Source organism: Ostrinia furnacalis, unplaced genomic scaffold (genome assembly GCF_004193835.3).
Source record: "Ostrinia furnacalis isolate ACB-3 unplaced genomic scaffold, ASM419383v2 OfSCF7590, whole genome shotgun sequence".
Lineage (NCBI taxonomy): Eukaryota > Metazoa > Arthropoda > Insecta > Lepidoptera > Crambidae > Ostrinia > Ostrinia furnacalis.
The window spans coordinates 494,110-516,600 of record NW_021137829.1 but is presented as its reverse complement, the minus strand read 5'-3'; the positions used below and the strand labels follow the sequence as shown (position 1 = coordinate 516,600).

At 38.0% G+C, this 22,491-nt stretch overlaps 2 protein-coding genes across 2 annotated transcripts; both read right to left on the bottom strand.

Annotated features, from left to right (window-relative positions):
• Nucleotides 1–786: 786 nt before the first annotated feature.
• Nucleotides 787–9,243, bottom strand: LOC114365449 (decaprenyl-diphosphate synthase subunit 2). The gene is made up of 2 exons (XM_028322028.1): nt 8,727–9,243; nt 787–2,160 (listed from the first exon to the last, which is right to left on the bottom strand). Exons 1-2 carry the CDS (start codon nt 8,976–8,978, stop codon nt 1,192–1,194), a joined length of 1,221 nt encoding a protein of 406 aa, XP_028177829.1. The 5' UTR covers nt 8,979–9,243; the 3' UTR covers nt 787–1,191.
• A 2,113-nt stretch (nt 9,244–11,356) lies between these two features.
• LOC114365437 (androgen-dependent TFPI-regulating protein-like) lies at nt 11,357–18,995 on the bottom strand. Its single transcript, XM_028322015.1, has 5 exons — nt 18,919–18,995; nt 16,017–16,185; nt 14,878–15,024; nt 13,937–14,157; nt 11,357–11,635 (listed from the first exon to the last, which is right to left on the bottom strand). The coding sequence occupies exons 2-5, from the start codon at nt 16,179–16,181 to the stop codon at nt 11,449–11,451; spliced, it is 720 nt and encodes a 239-aa protein (XP_028177816.1). The 5' UTR covers nt 16,182–16,185; nt 18,919–18,995; the 3' UTR covers nt 11,357–11,448.
• Nucleotides 18,996–22,491: the final 3,496 nt, after the last annotated feature.

The following is a 22,491-nucleotide window of genomic DNA, read 5'->3' as shown; positions in this document are numbered from 1 at the left end:
CACAGCATGTGAAGCTAAACATGAACCTTATGTGGTTGGAATAGAGTTGATTTTGCAATGAAAAATTGTAGTTTATGTGGTCGGTAGCTGTATGGGGCAATCATCTATTGCTATGGTGGCTAGTTATGATAATGAATCCATGGGATTATTAGGTTGAACATAGGGCTCCCCCATTGATTTTCACATCGCACGGTTAGTAGCGGCCTGCATCCAGCGCCTTCCTGCTACCTTTATCAGGTCGTCGGTCCACCTTGTGGGTGGACGTCTCACGCTACGTTTATTCCCAGCCCAGCCATTGGGGGAGGCCTATGTTCAGCAGTGGAAGTCCTGTGGCTGAAATGATGATGATGATGATGATTTAAGTAAATTTTGCCCGTGGCTCCGTCGAAATTCGGGAAATCACCGAAGAAATAATATTTATTGCACTTTCAGAAACCAAAATAAATATCTTTTATTTTCCCCAAACCCGTCTCTACATTTTTAAGGTCTTTAATAAAATAACAAAAACTATTACAGAAGAAGTTTATATTACATTAGTAAAAATAAAATATTTCATAAGTACCTATTTAACTTAGAATATGTAACTTAAATACAAAATTTATGTGTATAAATGTATGGATTATAGCAATTTTACTAAAAATAATATAATTAAGTTGTAATACCTAATACATTAACATAAAATTATATCCAAGTTCTTCGTTTATGTTAAAGCAAAATACAGGATTGATTTAATCGTAATTAAGCTACATTCATTTAAAACTTTTTCAAAGCTTTATATTTTTATACATTTCTTTAAAATGGTTTTACCCAACTATTCAAGGCAGTACCTACTTGCTATGTTCATAGAAAAGGAAACACGCATCTTCTAAAAACAAAGTAAAAATAATTAAATTAAATTACCTAAGTGAAAGGTGACTGAAATAAGTTTTGATATGTGACAAAAAACAAATACGTATCTATTTATTAAAAGCTATACAACAAAAATTAAATAAAAATAATTTGAATATAACAATAATGATGATTCTGGCCTTCAATAATCTTTGACAGCTTGAAAAAAGAACTTGAAACTATCTACATCCTAGTCACCGCTATGCAAATAACAAAGGACGACATGCGTTCTAATTTCAAAAATCCACAGAGCGTTCATGCAAAGAATAACAATACAGACTGTTAACACCTTTGATACCCTATTTAGAAGGTGTTAATCAGTTTTTTAATCATATCCACGGCCTCGTTCTGCCCAATATTCTCAATATACGCCGTAGCCTTTTTAGCGTGTTCCTCATACAGCATTTTGGTCTTATCAACAGCTTCTGTCTTTAGGATATTAAACTTCAAGTCTTCATAATCGACGTCTTTAACGTCGTTTTTTGCTTGGTCGATAAATTTGTATAAGTCCGGGTTATCTTCCAAAGCAAAAAGAACAGGAGCGCTTGCTAGACAGAACTGGTCTTTGGTGTCAGATGTTAGCTGCTGCATTTCGACAGCTGCCTGCCAAGCGAGACCTACATGACAGCCGAATTGGTAAGCATTATTCTGGGTCTCTCTATTCTGCCTGTCCAAGACCATAGCGGATTGACAGCCTCTGCCTAAAAGGCTGACACCATTAAACACGCTCCTAGCAGTCCACTCTTTCCTAGGCTTCCCCATCACTTCATTGACTGATATAGAATTGGTATCAAACTCTATTTCGAAGTCTTCTCCAGTCTGTTGGGGCTTACCAGGTATAGGCTGATTCTGCTCGTCTCTCTCTCCGAAGAACTCACCTTCAGACAAGTCTTTTAAAGCCGTAGAAATGATATAAGACACGTCGGAGTTCCTGAGTCCAGCTAGCATAGCGTTAGCTGTTACCAGCAAATAATCACCCAAAAGAATGGCAATTTTGTTGCCGAAAATAGCAGATTCGGTGTGCTTAGACCGTTTCGCAAAAGGCACATTGACGATGCCTTGATGAATCAGGTGTCCAGTGCGGATCATTTCAGTCAATTCTGCGAGGATCCTCTGCTGTTCTTCGATGGTTTTGGTCTGGTTGGTAACTGCGATGTTGGTTCTGACAGACTTGGAGAGGAGAAGGATGATGAGGCCCCAGGGCTGGAGGTTCTTGGAGTCTCCATAGAGGACGTTTTTGGCGGTCTGCATCACAAGATGGTTGCTGCCGAGCTGGAAATAAAGAGAACAGGATATGAGTAAGATACTAAAAAAAAATCGGGCTGTTTTGCGGGAACCTAATGCAGGATTCCACAAAGCTGGACTTTCATGTGAATACACTCTTATGAAGCCGACTTAACTATCGGCCGACTAAAATTTTCAGTTTTTAGTACTTCTTGTACTTAAAGGAGATAGGTCTCATCAAGTTATACAGTGTGTTTGGGATAGGGCTAGCGATAATTAAGGCGATGTTATTATGTCAATTTTGTCGACAAAAATGCCCCCAAAAACTTGCCCGTCAAAACTAAATTTTTTGACAAAAACTAAAATTATTTTATTTTTTTTAAGTTCTTTGGTCATTATATTTTATTTTTGTGTTTTTATCAGTAAAACGGGCATAATATAAGAAATACAAACAATTTTCATGTAGAGTCACATGGGGCATTTTTGTTGATAAAATTGACATCACAACATCGCCCTAAATTATCGCTAGCCCTATACACTGTGGCTACTTAACTAGTTCTAGGGGTAATTTTGGAAAAAAAAATACAGCATGTCCAAAAAAGTAGTCTACCTCTGGGCTTTGGCTTGAAACTATTTTTGGGACACCCTGTATACCTTGATGTGCTGACGAGGAAATTTTCTAAATATTTTTAGCGCCATAAGGTTTACAATAACCTGTTTTGTTCATAGATATCAAAAGAATTCGTTCTACTAAGCAGGGCCTCGCCCAAGCTTATTTTTAACATTGTTAACTTAACATAACTTAGCATAATGTAGTACAAATTACACAAAGGTTTTCGAAATTTGGCCTAATTATCAAAAATATGTGAGGAAATTTCATTTTTAGTCCAATGAATTCAGATCATCAAAATCGAGTCAGAGGTTTAAGCGTGAAGGTAATACCGAGTTACATTCGCATTTATAATGATGAATGGAAATACAAACAAGTTTTTAAAATAGTGGTATATGGGCGGGCTTTGTCCTTCAAAAGTTATAAATATTTATGCAAAACTAGCTGTGCCTACCACTGGGTTCAAATGGATTATGTTATAGTAGCTTATCATCATCATCATCATCATCTCAGCCATAGGACGTCCACTGCTGAACATAGGCCTCCCCCAATGCTTTCCATGTTGCCCGGTTGGTAGCGGCCTGCGTCCAGCGCCTTCTTGCTACCTTTACGGTGTCGTCGGTCCACCTTGTGGCAGGCCTGCCCACACCCCTATTGCAGATATTCGAATATTATTTTGCAAATAACCATTTGTGTTAATATTAAGCAGTGGTTCTGTGTAAATGAGTTGGAAAGCGCTAGAATAGTCGCATAGCGACTTTCTCTCGTACTACTATGATTCACCAGTAAGTAGGTGATTACATGTTTTTGCTATTTTGTTCAAAACACAACAAAAAATAAATAATAAAAAGTAAAAAAAAAACTAAACCGCAACTACGACAAAAAACGACGCTGAAAAAGTATAAAACAAGATTTTCAGAATACTGAACTGAACAAAGATGCTAATGTAGTTGCATAGTAATTTTCATGTTTGGAAAGGCGTAGTCACACGTTACATATACCTACCTACCGTAGCACTTTGACGTTTTAATTTTTTTACTTTTTATTATTTGTACTATTTTGGTGTTAAAGTGTATTTGTGGCGAATAATATTAACAAAAGTTAAATTGATAAACTAATAAGTAGTAAAGAAGCTATCGTATGAACGAAAAGATGTGAATTATATGCAATCAGCCCATGAATACAGGTAAAGTCACAAGCAAATACTAGTAATATATACATACATATTCAAAATGTACAAGTAAAGCGCTTTCAAAAGATACCAAACACGGCATATTTATCCTAACTTTATTTTTTACTCTGTATGTTCCCTCCTTTTGCTTTGCTGTAGTCGGGTAAAAACCTAGCCTACCTAGATTTTTTTCAAATCCTCCATGTAAAGACTAGAGTGGAGACTAGGTATAATTATTTTGACCTGATGATGATGATGATAATGATAATGATCGTGTCATCCACGAAGACGCGCCCCACCATTTTTCCGCTAATGTTTGAGTGTTATCGGCATACGGTAAATTATACATGAGAGCACACGCACACTACAATAATGGCGCTCGGATTGCTCGGATCAAACTCCCCGCGCTTCCGTCAGCCAATAATTGGTGGGGCGCGTTTTCGTGGATGAAACGATATACAGGGTGTGGCGTAAATAGTACGACGACCACTGTTTACAACACACCCATTATACTGATACTTTCCCTGAGTACATGAGTGTAGTGAAAATAAAACAGTTGCTACATCATTCCAAATTTTCTTTCGCTGTTCGTGTGAGTTTCTAAACACCAAAAAGTTAAGTAAAGTTACTTATGATTGCGAGAAAGAATACTAATTGTCATTTTAATTGTAGTTCTTGACACAGTTAGTGCATCGTAATCATTGTAATCATACTTTGTTCTACTGACAGTACATCAAGTTAAACATTAACGCCCGTATTCACAAACATTACTATGAGGTCTCACAGTGCGCGTAGACCACAGGGTGACACACGAACCAATCACAGAGCTCTATTCACCGCTATGCGTTCGATTTGCTGCTTTACAGCAAACATCGTTTGTGAATACATGTTAAACCATGACCATAGGGGTCACTTAAAAATTTGGGATTGATGGTGAAAACGGGCATAAGGCTCTCATATATGTAGTTGCAATAGGTGTGGTTTTGCGAGCTACGTGATAAACGCAGATGGATGGATGCTGGGGCAAAAAAGTTCTCGAGTGGCGACCACGGGCCGGAAGACGTAGTGTGGGCAGGCCCCCACTAGGTGGACCGACGATCTAGTGAAGGTCACGGGAAGTGCCTGGATGCGGGCGGTGCAAGACCGGTCGTTGAGGAAATCCTTGGGGGAGGCCTTTGTCCAGCAGTGGACGTCATTTGGATGAAACCAACGAACGAATGAATAACGATAACCGGTGTTTTGTGTATGGAATTGCACATATTTTTAACGTTTGATAAAGTTAAAGTACAAAAGGTAACATTACGGAGTAAACTTGTCAATTATTTTCATTACGGATATGGCAATGACATATTTAAAATACTTATTATTTTTAAATCAGTCAAACCTTTATTGTGAAATTTTAAATCAGCAGGTCGGATTTTGGCTCAACAAGTTTTTCCAGTGTTAAGGTGCTCATTCACTAGGAGCAGTTGCATGTAATGTAACAGTGTGAAACAGTAAACTAACTTTTGCTTCTTCCGAAGAACGGGATAAAGACTATTCTTTATTTTTTCTTTGCATCTCTGTACTTTTCATCTAAATCGGTTCAGTGATTTGAGTACGTATAAACATTTATCGATACATTTTCACAAAATTTTACATTTATAAAATTAGTAGGATAGTCCTACCATTGCATAGTATGTTAGATTACTATCTAATTGTATCTAACATTGTCCTACTGGACATTAGAAAGGTGACTGAGTTTTTTCCGCCACTTCTTCTCAGCACCGGCCCATATGTTGTCCCGAAGTGGTGGTAGAGCAAGCTATATTTGGGACGTGTACAAATGCCCTGGAAACTTCACAGAAAAGCCCATTCCAGTGGAAAGGGCCTAAGTACTAAATAAATATTTTTTATTTGTTTTTTGCTTTATTTTGATTACACGTGTGTGGTCCTAGTGAATGAGCATCTTAACATTTTGATTTGGAAACACTTTTGACGTAAATGCGTAGGTATTTATTTCATAATGGATACTCCCAATTGGTTCGACCATGTGGCTTGCGAACTGGTCACATTACTATGGTAGGTATGGTTTGGCATTTGGTAGTCCATTGTTTTGAATTTAAAGTTGAATTTGAATTGAATTGTTTGATTTGACCTCAAGGATTGAATGGAAGTGGAGATGTGCTGTGACGTTAACGAAGGAGGCGTTCTGCAATTAACTATTCAAGGCTGAACTGAATTCGATCAAATTTAACACTTGGAAAAAACAGTGTGACTGTGGTTTTTTTTAAAAGTCTGACACTAGATGTGTGAATAATTCTCTTTTTATTTTTGGTCTTTTTTTAATTTTTGCAGCGCGTAAAGTGTGTTAAGTCTAGTGTTTGCGAACGTATACAACTTCCAGGATATTGTCCTTTTTTGGAGTTGAGTAAATACAATTATCTCAGAAATTTAAAAAACCTAAAAACATCGGTAAGGTCTCATGTTTTCTAAAGATCGAGCTGATGTCAAATCTATTGGATTCCTTGTCTACCGTAAGGGTTTATTTCCAAGGAGACATCCCGTTTCTTGCAGGAACTGTTTTTTGCAGGATTCCATTTAGTAGTATAGGTGTTTTTAATATTAACGTCACGTTTACATGCAGAGTCCTCCAAAAACCGATCCGTTCTACTTTCAAACTCACACAAGTGTTCACATGACAGTCCAGTTTTGCAGGATTCTCCATAGTAATGGAGAGAGAGAGTCCAGTAGGATCCCGCCCGGATTTCCTTAAAAAAGGACCCTTACGTAAGTACATCAGTACCTAAGGTCTCACGCCCGTTTTCACCATCGATCGATCATTAATTTTTAAGTGACCCCGATGAAATAAATGCCTGTTATGTGTTACCATAGAGGTCACTTAAAAATTAGGGATTGATGGTGAAAACGGGTATCAAAATCTTAGAGGTCCTCCTATGTTCTTCTGATTAATTTCGTTGCGGGTCCAATGACAGTTTAACTTCCCCCGGGACAAACTTGACCTTCACTGGTTGAGTTGTTGGCGGTCAAGCTGTAGATCCTGGCTACACAGAAGTTGCAGCGGTGGGAACGAGAGGTGGGGAGATCTATAGAGCTTATGTCAAATCTATAGGATTCTACTATTATGGCACAGTAATTTGCGTTCGTTCGTTCGTTCGTTTAATTTGCGTGTGATGTCAAATTATAACGGCCATGGTTCCGATTCGACCGTGATCTTAAGGCCAATTTAAGGCAGTCTTTTAAGCAAAACAAAGCTTGACATTGAACAATTTCATATAAATATCCTTTCTATTTCTGTTTTGGTTACAGCACATGACGCTATACATTTTTTGTTGGAAAATGACACCTGTTGCATTGGTATAAGATGCTACAGTGCTGTGGAAGTGCGGACATAAGTCCTCTAAATTAACCAGTAAAGGTTAAACCAGTTCTGGGGTGCAAGAAAAGTAAGCTGACTGTTTTTTATCAATTTAAGGCCCATCTCTAAGGCAATCCCGTAAAGCAGCATCCCGCAAAACTGGACTGTCGTGTATACAAGTGTTCATTTGTTTGAATCCCAAATTCATTTTTTTGCGGGATACTGTAAACGGGATGTACATGTGAATGCTTATTAAAACACGTAATACTACTAAACAGGATCCTGCAAAAAGCGGGATGATGCCGTGGAAAAAAGCCCTTGGATAACAAATTCATGAAATTAACGCAAATAAACTTATTTTGTAGCGATTTGCTACAACAGTGGTTATTGGAACATGTTTTATAGACCACCCCGTTTTCACCATCAAACCTTAATTTTGAAGTGACCCCTATGGTAATACATAACAGGAATTTTGTTTTCAAAGGGGTCACTTAAAAATTAGGGATTGATGGTGAAAACGGGCGTAAGTTAGTTTAAAAAAATATTTTTATAGGTACATTATAAAACACAAAGATAAAGTGTTACAAAACTGCATAATTATTCTTAGTTAATCTATTTAAGATTGAGTTCAAATCTAACAATTTGTTAACGAGGTTGCGTCAATCCATGTTATAATTTCCCTAATTATACCTAATTTACTAAGTTAGATGACTAATCTTAAAAAACAAAAACGAAATTATTTTATTGACTGGATTAATTATTAATTAACTACATAATCAAACTAGATAATTAATACAAAGGGCTTATACTTCCTTGAGCAAAACTTAACTACAATTTGGTTGAAGAGTTTTTTTTTGCTTGGTGGCAACCAAACCTCTCTGGGATAGTTTATTAGATTCTGTAGGTCTAACGATTAACTCAATCAGTATCTGAGGTCAGAGGGCGGTCAGGGGCGGTATGGAAAGATGACATTGATATTTAAGACGTGATACAAATCTGATTTTTTTTTAAGGGACGCGCGCTGGTAGCTTGATGAGCTTTTCTAGCTTCACCGGGCAGAGTGGCGAGTACAGAAGGTACTCTAGCCGTTTGGCGATCGTCGGTCGCAGACCGACGTTCGCGATCGGGCCGTATCGAGCGCATAAGGCGCCCGATCAGTGGCGAACCCAACTAGAGGGTTGCCCACCGCGGTGTTGGACCAAAGTCCAGCCTACACGGTGGGCTCACTCTAGTGGACCCGATCGAGGGGACTGCGAAAGCGGCCTGAGGGCGCCACGGCACGGTAAGCTCGGACCTTGGCTCAGGCCGTGTCCGGGGGACGGATAGGGGACAAATCTGAAGTTTTGCTGTCGTTTGACATTACAAAAACACCCTCCCGTGCCGCTCCCATACCTCAGGCACTGCCTGAGTTCGGCACTAGACCTATTATCATGAGTTTTTAAAGGATTAAGTACATATTTGAGGTTCAAACTTACCAATTTCCTCAAATAAAGCGCCATATTAGCGAACTCATCGCTCAGCAAGCATCGTAAATTCATAAAAGAGGTTGGATACCCGACCACTTTCTCCGCATCTTGGATGACATTGCTCCAATTCGTGAAAGGAGGCCTCAGCAGTATCAGGATCTCGTCCTTCGTCAAACTGGCCATAGTCGACTCGCACCTTTTTTGGAAAAGGAACGGCGACGCCCGCCGAAGAACGCGGGAAACCGCGTACGAGACCGCCATTTTTGAATTCGCGTTCTATTTTCAAAGTTTGAAGTTTTTATATCGTTCTCTTTTCAAAATTATTTTCAGTTCTATCTTCGATTTGAAAATTCAAACTGTTCTATTTCTTCTTTTTTTCCACAATTTTGAATTCTCGCGTTCCAAATTTAAACCGTGCACTTCGAATTCACTTTCTTTTTAAACACGTCACTTTTTGGTAAAGAGGTCCGCACTTTCACTATGTAGCGTCCGCGTCGTATGAAAGCGAGTAAAGAAATGGTATTGGACCGTATCTGGTACGGCCAGTGTGGCCATTTGAGTTTCAAATTAGCATTCAGATGATACTTATGAAGGTCGAAGTTGATAGTCGTTTTTATTATGTCATATTGAGGAACTTGTATTGTTTAAAAATAAGAAACATCGATGGGTTTTTCTAAAATCAAATACCTATGCCATATAAAATACATATTATCCATCCGAGTTTAGTTAGTACTTATGTTTTGGTTTCTGATTAAAATATTTGATATGAATGAAAGTTTCAAGACCTGTATCATTTTCAAAGTAGGTATATTTTTCACAATTGTAAATAAGCTTTATTAATTTATCCATTACTAGAACGATAGTATAGTATTATTTGATTTTTATTACACAGGTGCGATTTTACAAAAAAAAACCTACTAAGTGATAGGCGGTGACTGCAAAATAAAGTTAAGTTATTTGAGTACATTTTTAAGTAAATACGCAATGATATTTTTATCTACGGAAGTAATTAAACAATAATTAATAATCATAACGAGTAAAACATCGTTAAGCAAGCACAAACCTGTTAACTTAATCGCTTGTTTGACATAAACTATAATTATTAAAAAAAATAGTTGCAACAACTAAAAATTACCCCAAAATCGGGTAAAAAACTTAAACACGACAACACCAATGCACTTGACCGTGAAGTGGAACGCAGCCTCTTTGGCGCACGCGCACCTTATGCAACTCCATTGTAAATTACACCTTAACACAAAGTGTTAAAGTTAAAACTCCCTGTTTTATAGAAACACAACTTTATTCTACGCATCACGCGACCAAAATACATAGACCTGTAGAGTAATTTGTTTCTATAGTTTTTCCCACCTCTCGTTCCCACCGCTGCAACTCCTGTGTAGCCAGGATCTACAGCTTGACCGCCAATAAAAACCCAACCAGTGAAGTTCAAGTTTGTCCCGGGGAAAGTCAGACTATCATTGGACCCGCAACGAAATTAATCAGAAGAACATAGGAGGAGTACGAAGTTAAGGTTCGATTTTCTCACCAGTCGACTAAATTAAGAAATTACTTGACTAGTACGAACAAGCCATAAGGGTCTTCCTAAACTGGTTTGTCATCCAGCTAACGTAGATCTCAGCTCTATAACTAAATTAAGAACTTTTGTATCACAAGTAGAGATCAAGATAAAATGGATATTGAGTACAGTTTGGAAAGCACTTTTTGTAGACCATATTTTCTCTTTAAAAAACTGGTTTTTATTTGATAGATGAGGTGAAGCTTGAACTGGGTAGTCCTTAAGTGTTTGAGATAAGGTTTCAATTTGATTGGACCGTGGTTTTACGTTTATAGTGATTTTGAACTGATTTGACCTACTGATCAAGAATTTTGGATCAGTAGTTTACTATTGAGATAGGAATTTTAATGATATTAATTACTCGTACTTCCGGTATTTATAGAATGTTGTTATAATAATCTAGTAGTGTTACATAGAGCTTATTTGCGTGACATAGGAGTTTTAGGGTTCGATTCCCAGAGTTGTTATCAGAAAGATAAATAAAGAAGTAATTTAAGTAGAAATCTTTAATCATTCCATTTGATCACACACATTTGAAATGTTCAGTTAACATTCCGAGCTATAAAGGCTTTTGATTCTTGGTTTGAATCTAACTGGTGACATATTTCCTGTTTTTTCCTATTCACAAAAATAAGGCAGGGAATAAAAAACTTACAAAATATTTTTGACTTTATTATTTTATTTTTAGTTAGTTAAAATAACAGATTGATACACAGAAAAAATAATATCCATCATCATATGATACAAATTGTACTACTTAATAAATTAAGTTTCTATTGTGATGATTATTTTGAAGAAACATTTTTTTTTCATGTGGTAAAGAATAAATTAATTTTAATTCTTAAATTAATTACTTGCTTACTAACACTTAGTATTAAAAACCGTTTAACGGTTACAATAAATATTTAATAAAAACTCCTAATTACAAATTATTTTAGTTGTTGCAATTCACGAAGGCGAGTGAGCCTAACATGTGTGGTGGCTCGCTAGTCCTGTGCGTTTTTCAAAAGTTTTGACAGACATTAAACTATCGTCAATCGTTATGTGCATGTACACGTACACCCACAAGTAAAGCTCACTCGCCTTCGTGAGTTGTAAGAACTATAATAATAGTGTACTTTATAATAATATTTTACCTAAAGCATTAAATAACTATCATCGAATTTTCTTCTTAGATCCTTCCGTTTTCCATAGAATAGAAACCAGAATCCATTGGAGGCTGTAGCACCATAGAGCGAAGAGGAATGTAAAGGCAATGAGAACATAGAAGTATACTGTGCCGTACAGCTTCGACAGTATGGGGTATATCCATGAGCCTCTCTCTATGTATGTGTAGGTTAACCTGAAAAAGACAAAAAATGTATGAATTATGCAATAGGATAGGCCGAAATTTTGCCCGTGTTTTTTGTACTTTAATTAGGTACTAAAATAGCCTACAAGGTGGACCGACGACTTCATAAAGGTAGCAGGAGGGCGCTGGATGCAGGCCGCTACCAACCGGGCGATGTGGAAATCATTGGGGGAGGCCTATGTTCAGCAGTGGCCGTCCTGTGGCTGAAATAATTATGATGAAAATAGCCCAGATTTGTCCGCGTTTAACTTATGGTAGTCTGCGCTATCTCTCACAGAATAAAAGAAGGAAAAATCAACTGAAATGTTTTAAAAGATATAAAAATACAAACCAATAAGGGTGTCTCTATTGCGCTCACCAGTTGGCGCCACTGTCTTAGCCACAAGCAAGTGACAGGACCTCAGATCATAGAAGGGAATAGATGTGAAACGGGGGCGTGGCGCGTGTCTCCGCGATATGCCCAGAAACGAACATCGCCCGCGACGCCAGTTTAGTCGCAATTCAGTCGTACTGAGGAAATGTTCTCCGATATTGTTGGATAATGCGTCGTAACGTGCAATAACATAAGTGAAACGAAGAACTACAGGAACAATGAAGTCATTTACCACATGTAAGTATTGCAAATCCAATGGTATTTTGCTTATAAATAAAAAAAACTAAACATTTTTACGAACGAATTCAGTGCCGTGACATTTACTGCGATATCGAAATTAGTGGTGATAAAAATTCAAACACGTTGTACATTGACGATTTAGTTAGCAACCACTTTAAGTCATGCGTAACTACTGCGCAATGTATTTTATTTCTTCCGATATCCACTGACGCGTGAAAATACACAGTACGGCCGCATGTGCCGGTCGTAACATAGTGCAGGGCTCGTGTTCTAATACGGTTTCCTATTATCGATAAATAGAAGTAAATTATTATTTTCTATTTTCTAATTTTGAATGAAAAAATCATGAGTTGCTTGCGATTTTTAAGTTTTTACAAAAACAATAACAATAGTAGAAGGGATTAGTAACTGTCAACTATGTAATTACTATAAGAGCTAGTTGAAAGCCTAATATAGGCATTATTTTTGATAAACATAGGCGGTACGAATTTCGCCATAATTAAAAAGTTAATGCGCGATAGTAGTTAATAATAATTACAGTGATCCTGTTATTATTATTAAAGTAAATAATAATATATTACCAATATTGTAAATACTGGTAAAAATCGCAAGTACCTACTTAACCCATGACTTTTCATACAAACTTTGTCAGTCTATAACTTCTATACTCCATCGATAACGACATTGAGCTTTGGTTGGGGTAAATTAATATAAGGTAACTTCATTTAGTCCCAATAATAATTGATTCTGAGTTTTTCGTCCATAAAAAATGGAACTGACTCCTTTATGCAAAAATCGTTAAAGAACATAATAATAACGTATAATAATAAAAAGGTTTTCATGTAAGCATTTTTTAAACCAATTTCGAGCCTTGCCCCCAGGATTTAAAGTATCGATATCTTATCGACTCCATTTTATCTTTCTTCTCTCTAATTGCTTTTTTCAAAGTGTGCGTCACGTCACGCGGCCATTGATTGGCCATAAGGCACGCCTTCTGGCCAATCACAGCACTTTTGAGCCGGTTGCACATGTTGTCGTAGACTCTCAGTCGCTTTGTTTTTACACAGTTGAATGTGTGTGTGGGAGCGGAGCTGTGGTGGGGGAAATGTGGGGACACTGGTTCTCGTTGTAGTTACGCGCGACTTCATATCTATTCTCTTTCTATGATCTGAGGACAGGACCTTACTCGCTAGTGACAAGTGACGCCAACTGGTGAAGAAAACCCTCATTCAGAATCTTCTTCTATTTGGGAAGGCAGTTAGAAATTAGTTTTCATGTAAATAAAATTATTATAAAAGTCATGGGTTTCCCATAAAACTTTTTACTACTTTATTTTCATCCCTTATTTCAATTCCTCAAGCTTTAAAAATATCAAATGCGAATCGAACCCAGGACCTCTAGACTCTAGCTAGATGAACAATCTTTTTCACCGTTTGATCATCCTGTGCATCTCTCACGGGAATCGAACTTAGGACTTATAATGCCCACCAACTGTCAATAAAGGCTATTTTAGACTATCGTCATCATCATTTCAGCCTTAAGACGTCACTCTGAACATAGGGCTCCCTCAATGATTTCCACATCGCCTGGTTCGTAGCGATCTGCATCCAGCGCCTTCCTGCTACCTTTATGAGGTCGTCCATCCATTTTAGACTATAATAAGCTATATTTATACTTACACAGACACATAGAGCCCAAAATGGAACGCTAAATGGGCCAGATATTTCTTATGGGACCTAGGACTGGTCCTTGGTTGAAATAGCATCTCCCATAACACTATAGGCAGGATGGCAGTATGCATGATGTGGTTTGACACTGGACTTAATGCCTTGTCCAGGTATTCAGGGAAAACTAGGCTCCTGTCGTATAGAAATACGGTCCAGAATAGAACGCAGACCAGCTGGAATGGAAAAAGAAGAATTTGATCAGTACACTGTGACACATAAAAAAACACTATAATATTGAATTAAATTATTGAATTGATTAAAACTGGTTAGTTATTGTGTTTTAGGCCCAGAACAGACGGTGAAACGCAACTGCAACTTTGTGATGATTCTGATGAATGAAACTGAAACTGAAAGTTTCAAACTAGTCGCGTCATGTGTGGTCTCTCAACGGATGCTATGGCAGAAACTTAGATGCAACTCAAAAGTAACTAGCAGTTGCAGTTGCGTATCACCGTCTGTTCTGGGCCTTAGTGGAAGGAGTTTAATGTTCGATGGCAACCTATTATATGTAAAAGATGCATATTATGTTGTTTCACGAAACTAAAGCCAAGCAAAACCTCGGGCAGACAGACAGACAGACATATCGAAACTATAAGGGTTCCATGTCAGGACTAATGAACCCTATAAAGTTGTGATTTCTAATTATTGGGAAACGGTGTCAAACAGTCTATATTGATTTTTCAAATAACTTTTGGGGTGACGAAAGTTTTTATGTCCAAGATATGAATTTTTTTTTTGATTGGCAACTAATCTAGGTTAATAGATTGTACAAGTTGTAACAATATAAATTAAATAATAATCAACAATTATAATTTACCCACATCCTAAAGTCGAATTCAATAAATTAACTAACTATTATTTTAACAATTAACTTAATAAAACTTTTAACTTACCACGGACGAAGGCCATACGATAGCACAGAATAACGTTTCTTTAAATCTGTGCAGATGTTTCGGCAGTTTATAAGATTTTTTGTTTGAATTCCTTAATAATAAAATATCGCAAGTCAATGCTGCTATTGCGTACACCACTTGGAGGAACTGGAAATAAAGAAAATAAGATAATATTAATTAATAATTGTAGCTAGGCAGAGGAAAAAACGACCACCCTTACTCCGTGGATTTCGTAAGCGACTAAGGGTGGATTCGACCAAACAATAATGTATAACTCAAAGGTGACTGACTGACTGACATAGTGATCTATCAACGCACAGCCCAAACCTGTCGGTCGGGCTGAAATTTAGCATGCAGGTAGATGTTATTACGTAGAAATCCGCTAAGAAAGGATTTTACGAAACTCCACCCCTAAGGGGGTAAAACGGGATCCACGCGTACGAAGTCGCGGGCGGCCGCTAGTCTCAGAATAAATCGTTAGTTTTGACATATTTCCCATACTGAAACTGTCAATGTGCCAGTTATACCAGGAGTTATTCTCGGATAAAAGTTTGGTCGAATCGGGCCTAAGGGAGAAACGTGCAAACATCAGGCCTCCCCAATCTGTCTGGCCAACAGCGTGGCGAGTGTAGGCCAAATCTTCCATTGCCTCTGGTAAATTGAAGCGAGAGAGTCTCCTGCAGTGGAGACTAATGACGACTAAATATGAAGAGATTGTTAATTTTACTATCGACATATTTAAATCTGTATGTTCAAATATTTCAGTCATCTTTCTCCCATTTTGCAACGAAGAGAATGTTTATTTCGCAGTCTTCCTTTGAACTGTTAATCATGACAGTGCATTTATCCACGAGGACTGCTAAAACCTTCACTTGTTAGGTTTTAATATGTTATTACTTTTGGAATAGCGGTAACCTACTACAGGTATTCTTATACTTAAAAGGTTGGTTACCAAAATACTTTGTAAATGAAGTTTATTTATAAAATAAATCATTTTTTCAATAGAGGCCAAACTGTAGATTCTGGCAATACAGGAATTACAGTGGTGGGAATGAGAGGTCAGATTACCTAGGAATTAAAGCAGTGGAAAAAGAGATGGGATTAATCCCGTACTGAAACATCAGTCAATAAATACTTACAAAAGTCCAACAAGTCAAATATCTGTACTGCAGTTTGCTGAACGCCTGAATCCTCTCATCCTCCAGCGCCTCTTTGGATGGAGAGTACATGACTGCGATGTTCCCGCAGTGCAGGGCTATGGTTGTAACATAGCCCAGCATCCGGCAGTAGACCTGGTGAGACATGGCCCTGGAAGGTTGAGAAATAACAGATTATAGGCAGGAATTTAGTGAAACATGGGTCTAAATCGCCTGATGCTATTAATTATGGGTCTGGAAGGTTGAGAGATAACACACTGATGACCAGGAGTTCCACTTCCACAAAGATTTTCGAGTAAGTAGACTCCAGTTTTACTTTCATAGACTTCTAAGTGAGGCCGTGTGGTTACAGCAAAGCAGAAGACTAGCACCATAAAAGTGTCACACCGTGACACCGTGGGTGTCATAAAAGGCGGCTAAGGGTGCCTTAAAATTTGCTGCAAAGTGCCGAGCTATGGCAGTGGCTATATTCAAGAATTGGTAGTGCTGTACAGGCGACAGCACATGAAGCTAAACCTTGGCATTTTATGTCCAAATATACATAGGCAGAAATGAGGAGATCCGTAAACGAGACGATCCGAGACGGATCAGCAAGCTGAAGTGGCAGTGGGCAGGGCACATAGTACGCAGAACTGACGGCCGATGGGGCAGCGAGGTTCTGGAATGGAGGCCACGTACCGGAAAACGCAGCGTGGGACGTCCACCCACAAGGTGGACCGACGACCTGATAAAGGTAGCAGGAAGACGCTGGATGCAGGCCGCTACCAACCGTGCGATGTGGAAGTCATTGGGGGAGGCCTATGTGCAGCAGTGGACGTCCTGTGGCTGAAATGATGATGATGATACATAGGCTCCATCACTGGTCGATTGCTAAACTAAGTGTGCGCGGCCGTGTGTGTGAACTTCAGGCCTCCCCAACCCGTCTGGCCAGCGTGGGGAGTGTAGGCCAAATCCTCCATTTGCCTCTGGTAAATTAGAGGGTCGTGCTCCTGCATTGGAGACTAAATGACCTGGTGATGACGATGAAACTGTTATCAATATTCTTAAACTTCTGGTAGATACGACATGTTTGAGACATAGGCCTCCATCTAAGGAGAACCTCGAACGAAAATTATACACCTCGTCAGGCCTGGCTCACTCCGCGCGGTACATCCGATAATTACCTACAGCGAAGCGCCCCGCCGGCGGGTATTATATCAGTCGAGTGTCACGCGCGCGCCCGTCAGGACGCTGGCGTGCGTTGTAGTAACTAATTCTATGATCGAAGTATTATTTAAAAATGGACATAAAGAGAAAGAAATATTATTGTGCGGCGTTCGGGTCTTTAAATTCGAAAAGAAATCTAACGGATTTATCTTTTTTTTCGCTTCCCAAAGATGCTGAAAGGTATGTTAACCATGTAGGTAATCAATAATTCTTAGGATAGTATAGGAACCTAACCTACCATGACTACTGCTCAGAATGCGTTCGTTCGTTTCAGCCAAAATAAATGACGTCCACTGCTGGGCAAAGGCCTCTCCCAAGATTTTCCATAATTAATGCGTACTTACCTACATACGTACCTCATAACAAATAAGTAGATTAATTATTTTTTTACTAGTCACTACTAGACAGCAACCCTAACAGCGTAAGAAGAGTTCAGAGGCACGCGATAGAAAGAGACAAAACTTGTAGGTGAATAAAATTGTAGGTACGTAGTGCTGTGCGAGCTGAATTCCACTGTATCGCGTCGTAGCAAGACTCGCATTTATTTAAATCGTCTTGCGGAGTAATCCTTCTGTACCTGTACTATTACTTATTCTGTGACCTCGTGCAGTAAATATACGTTGACGACCTAACAAGTTGAGCTATTAGCTATTTCTAGTTATATTTTTCTTGTCATCATTTTAAGCACAGTTTTTCCTTGTCGCGTCAAGATCTAGGGATGTTTTTTGAGTAAAAAAAGCAAGAGTTCGAACTAGTCCGTCGGTTAACTTATCAAAAAATTCTCGACGCGTATTTTTCACTTTTTCAAACTAATGAAAATTGAAAGAGATAAAGCGTTCCAAAGTTCATTGGCGTGCTTAAAAGTGTAGCACTTTGTGACGTCACGCAGAAGTTCAACGCATCATAACTAAAGACACGAGTAGCAACGAAGCGATGACGATAAAATAATTCTTACTTGCTAAATAGTGTTAATCAGGAAGTAGGTAGTATTTACCTACTTCCTGATTTTTCATTGATTTTTTCATTGAACTTTACTCGGAGATCGAAAAAGGGACTTTTGAGTCCATCAAGAGGTTTCTTTCATAATTTATTATTATTATATCATTATCATTGAATGCTCATCTTTCTATAGTAGCCGCTGTTTAAGCTGGATGTCTTTATGACTTGAATAAAATATTATGTAGATACAAACATAAAATTTTTTTTTTTTCTTTTATTATTCATTATTGAGCAATTACATATTTGATCCAAATAGCGTCCTAAATCCTTTTTAGGTTATTGATTATTACTTATTAGATTAGCGATTAGTTTTTTTTTAAGTGACAGGAGGCAAATGAGCAGACGGATCACCTGATGGTCACCTGATGATGATCAGTATAATATTATATCTCATATTTGAAACTTTCTTCGTTAAAATCTTATAATTACCAAAATTTTTTAGTAATTATACATCTAGAGACTGACGACAACAGTTTAAAAGTCCATATTTTATGTCAATTACGATTCAGTAATATAGCTACCAATGATACTTATCAATACGTTTCATTCAAACAAATCACTTATTCACAATCTTAATCTACACCCAACTGTATTTTTGTTAAAAATCCATATAATACCAAATTAGCATAAACCAAAAACTTTTATACATAAAATTTATACATAAACCTAGCATAAATACCTTGAATCCACCGGCGTTTTGTGTCGATGTATTTTTTAAATACACGTTTGGTTCGACACAGCAGGTTGGACACTGACAGGCGATGGCCGCGGTGTGGTTAACGGCCGGTTATTATCGTAAAGGTGCGGTCATGGTAACATGATGAGCGGGAGCGGGAGCGGTTTTATCAGTAACAGAATCACTAACACAATGAGATTTTTATGTGTAGTTGTTGCAATTCATGAAGGCAGGTAAGCTTTACATGCACATAATGGTGCGTCCAGACTAGGCGCACGCGCTCGCGCGCCACGCTGGTCAAGGTCATCCTGCTCATCCTGCTTTTGAGTGAGCAGGATGTTGAGTTAGACGCGCGAACCAGTGCGCCCAGTCTGGCTGGACGCACCATTAAGATAGTGTAATGTCTATCAACTTTTAAAAAACGAACAGTAACGACCCACGACACATTATGTAAAGCTCACTCGTCTTCGTGAGTTTCAAGAACTTTACCTTAAAAACCTCTACGGCTTCTATAATTCTACTTTAAAACACGCTTAAAGAAACTTGGTAAGTTTAAGAAATGTTTGAAATGTTTTGTGTCGCTGAATAAAATATTTCATTTTAATTTTCATTGTTTTTTCATTAAAAAATATTATACCCATGCTTTTTATGCTTCCTATAACTAGCTATAACTAGGAGGCGTAGTATGAGTTTAGGTCAAACGCATTAGAAATCAATTGCGTTAAAAAATTCTTAAAGTTCTTGAATGTTTCCGCTAGGGGTGCTGTGCCTACAATCCGTCATACATTAAATGTCACTTTTTTAAACTCACACTGCGCCCCCTGATCTAGACTAACTGATTAATGCTGTTATTGTCATTACAATTACTTAAAATTTCTCTAAAATCGCTCTCGCATCCGCTTCTCCTATGTAACATACTCCAATCCCTATAGACGCCGCTACTTTACGAGTACAGTTATCAGCTGATCAGTCACTTGAAATCGAACCCTATTGACTTAGCGTTAACGGCGAATTTAATCTAAAGTCAGACTCTTGCCACAGTATAAACACATACTCCGTTAACACGCGTCACACACACACTGACATACTTTTAATGATAATAAAATTTTCAGTTTGAATCTCCATTATATCAAAGTCCAAAAGCATGAAGACCTGCTTTGAATACTAACAAGTACAGGGTGGACAGACGACCTCATAAAGGTAGCACGAAGGCGCTGGATGAAGGCCGCTACCAACCGGCCAATTTCGAAATCAATGGGGGAGGCCTATGTTCAGCAGTGGACGTCCTATGGCTAAATGATTGTGAAGTTTTTGAAGCAGGGTTCGATTTCTAGAAGAATTGACTTAGAAAATTGTGAATCGAAAATGGGCCTACTTTCACTTTACTTTTAATATAAACGCGAATGTTCGCTATTCAGGGGGCGTAGTATGAGTTTACGTCAAATGCATTCGATGTCAACTGCGTAAAAAAAGTGACGGATTATACAGCGCCCCTGGTGGAAACTTTCAAGAACTAAAATCTTTATAATTTTTTTAACGCGCTCGCAAGTGACGACGTTTGATGTAAACTCACACTACACGCCCCCAGTTGGCTTGGCACTGTCGTAGTGTTTTTAACTGGTTTGACCGAAGCCCTTAGTTAACCCTCGCTGTACGAGGTGGGGTGTGACACACCCCAGTCCTTTAAAAATAGCCACAATTTTAAATATTTGCAAGTGCTGAATTTGAAATTCTCAGTAGCTGGAATTATGACACTGCTGCTTGGATCAGCGTTGCAAAATCAGTCCAGTGGTGACTACCAACTGAGTTACATGCCTTTAAAGTGGGTGTGGGTGTCACACACCCCACCTGGTACGGGACGTTGTTAAAAAGTTAAAAAAAAAATCTGACAGTTTTGGTATAATTTATATATTTTTAGCTTTGTCAATTGAATAAAATTCAATACAAATATTATTTTTCGTGATTTTTACGGTATTTGAAATTTTCAATCACTTTTAGTCAAATGAGATGACTTTAAGTGCGAATCTGGAAGTTTAGTACTGAGATCCGAAGATGTATGTGAACATACACTTTTATGGGCTACAATTTATACTTGGTGATACAATTTATGGGCTACTGAAATGGAATAACATATTTTATCTATACTTATAATAAATCTGTAGAGAGGCCAATTCTGTACATGAAATATATTTTCAAAATAACTATCAGGGGGTGATTAGTGATCGATACTGATGCCAAAAATGAAATCAGTAAAATTTTTGTCTGTCTGTCTGTCTGTCTGTCTGTCTGTCTGTCTGTCTGTCTGTATGTTCCTTATAGAAACAAAAACTACTCGACGGATTTTAACGAAACTTGGCACAATTATTCTTCATACTCCTGGGCAGGTTATAGGATACTTAGGAATTCCCACGGGAACGGGAATTAGCGGGAAAATCCTTTTGTATGAAAAATCTAAACCCCTTAAGCTAGACGCTTGAAATTTGGCATGCAGGTACCTTAGTAAACTTAAAGCTTAGTTACAACAGGATATTGCACAATTCCCACGGGAACGGGAGTTAGTGGGAAAAAACATTTGTATGAAAAAATCTAAACCGCGTAAGATAGACCCTTGAAATTTGGCATGCAGGTACCTTAGTAAACTTAATGCTTAGTTACAACAGGATATTGTGAAATTCCCACGGGAACGGGAGTTAGCGGGAAAAAACTTTTGTATGTAAAAATCTAAACCGCGTAAGATAGACTCTTGAAATTTGGCATGCAGGTATCTTAGTAAACTTAAAGCTTAGTTACAACAGGATATTGCAAAATTCCCACGGGAACGGGAGTTATTGGAAAAAAACATTTGTATGAAAAAATCTAAACCGCGTAAGATAGACGCTTGAAATTTGGCATCCAGGTACCTTAGTAAACTTAAAGCTTAGTTACAACAGGATATTGCAAAATTCCCACGGGAACGGGAGTTAGCGGGAAAAGAAATTGTATGAAAAAATCTGAACCGCGTAAGATAGATGAAGTGGGGGTAAAACGANTTATATTTCTGATAGTTTCTCTGGCAACACTGGTATGGATCGCTCTCAATGCGCTCTCGCAGTGCGTGCGAGGGCGATGTGTTGATGTTTGGTGTGGGGACGGCGGCGAAGTACAACACGTCTAACACGTATAAATACTAAAATAAACACTGTCAATGAAAAAGTACCAAAATATGCAATAACGCTATAAAAATAGCATTATATGCATTTGCATATGCAATAATGCAAATGCATATAATCCGATGTCTACTAATGAGCATACGTAAATAATCAATATTAAATATTAAATTCCACCTAAAAAAATGTTGAATGAAAATTTTATCACTTTGTATATTGGGGTGTGTCATACCCCACCTGGTACGGGACGTAACTTTTAGTCACCTCGTACACGGAGGGTTAAAACCACTTTCGACTGATTTTGCAGTCAAATCTTTATTCACTGATTACTAGATTATTATTCTAACTACATCTATCATATTTTATACTTGATAATTTACTGCTATGACTAGGTATACTATGTCCTTTGTCACATAATAATGCGATTTCT

Coding starts and splice junctions, on each gene's coding strand:
- LOC114365437 (XM_028322015.1), bottom strand. CDS start 16,181: ATGTCTCACCAGGTCTACTGCCGGATGCTGGGCTATGTTACAACCATA. Junction 14,158..14,877: donor TCGTATGGCCTTCGTCCGTG/GTAAGTTAAAAG, acceptor TTTCCATTCCAG/CTGGTCTGCGTTCTATTCTG. Junction 11,636..13,936: donor TTTGGGCTCTATGTGTCTGT/GTAAGTATAAAT, acceptor TGTCTTTTTCAG/GTTAACCTACACATACATAG.
- LOC114365449 (XM_028322028.1), bottom strand. CDS start 8,978: ATGGCGGTCTCGTACGCGGTTTCCCGCGTTCTTCGGCGGGCGTCGCCG. Junction 2,161..8,726: donor CGCTTTATTTGAGGAAATTG/GTAAGTTTGAAC, acceptor CTTTATTTCCAG/CTCGGCAGCAACCATCTTGT.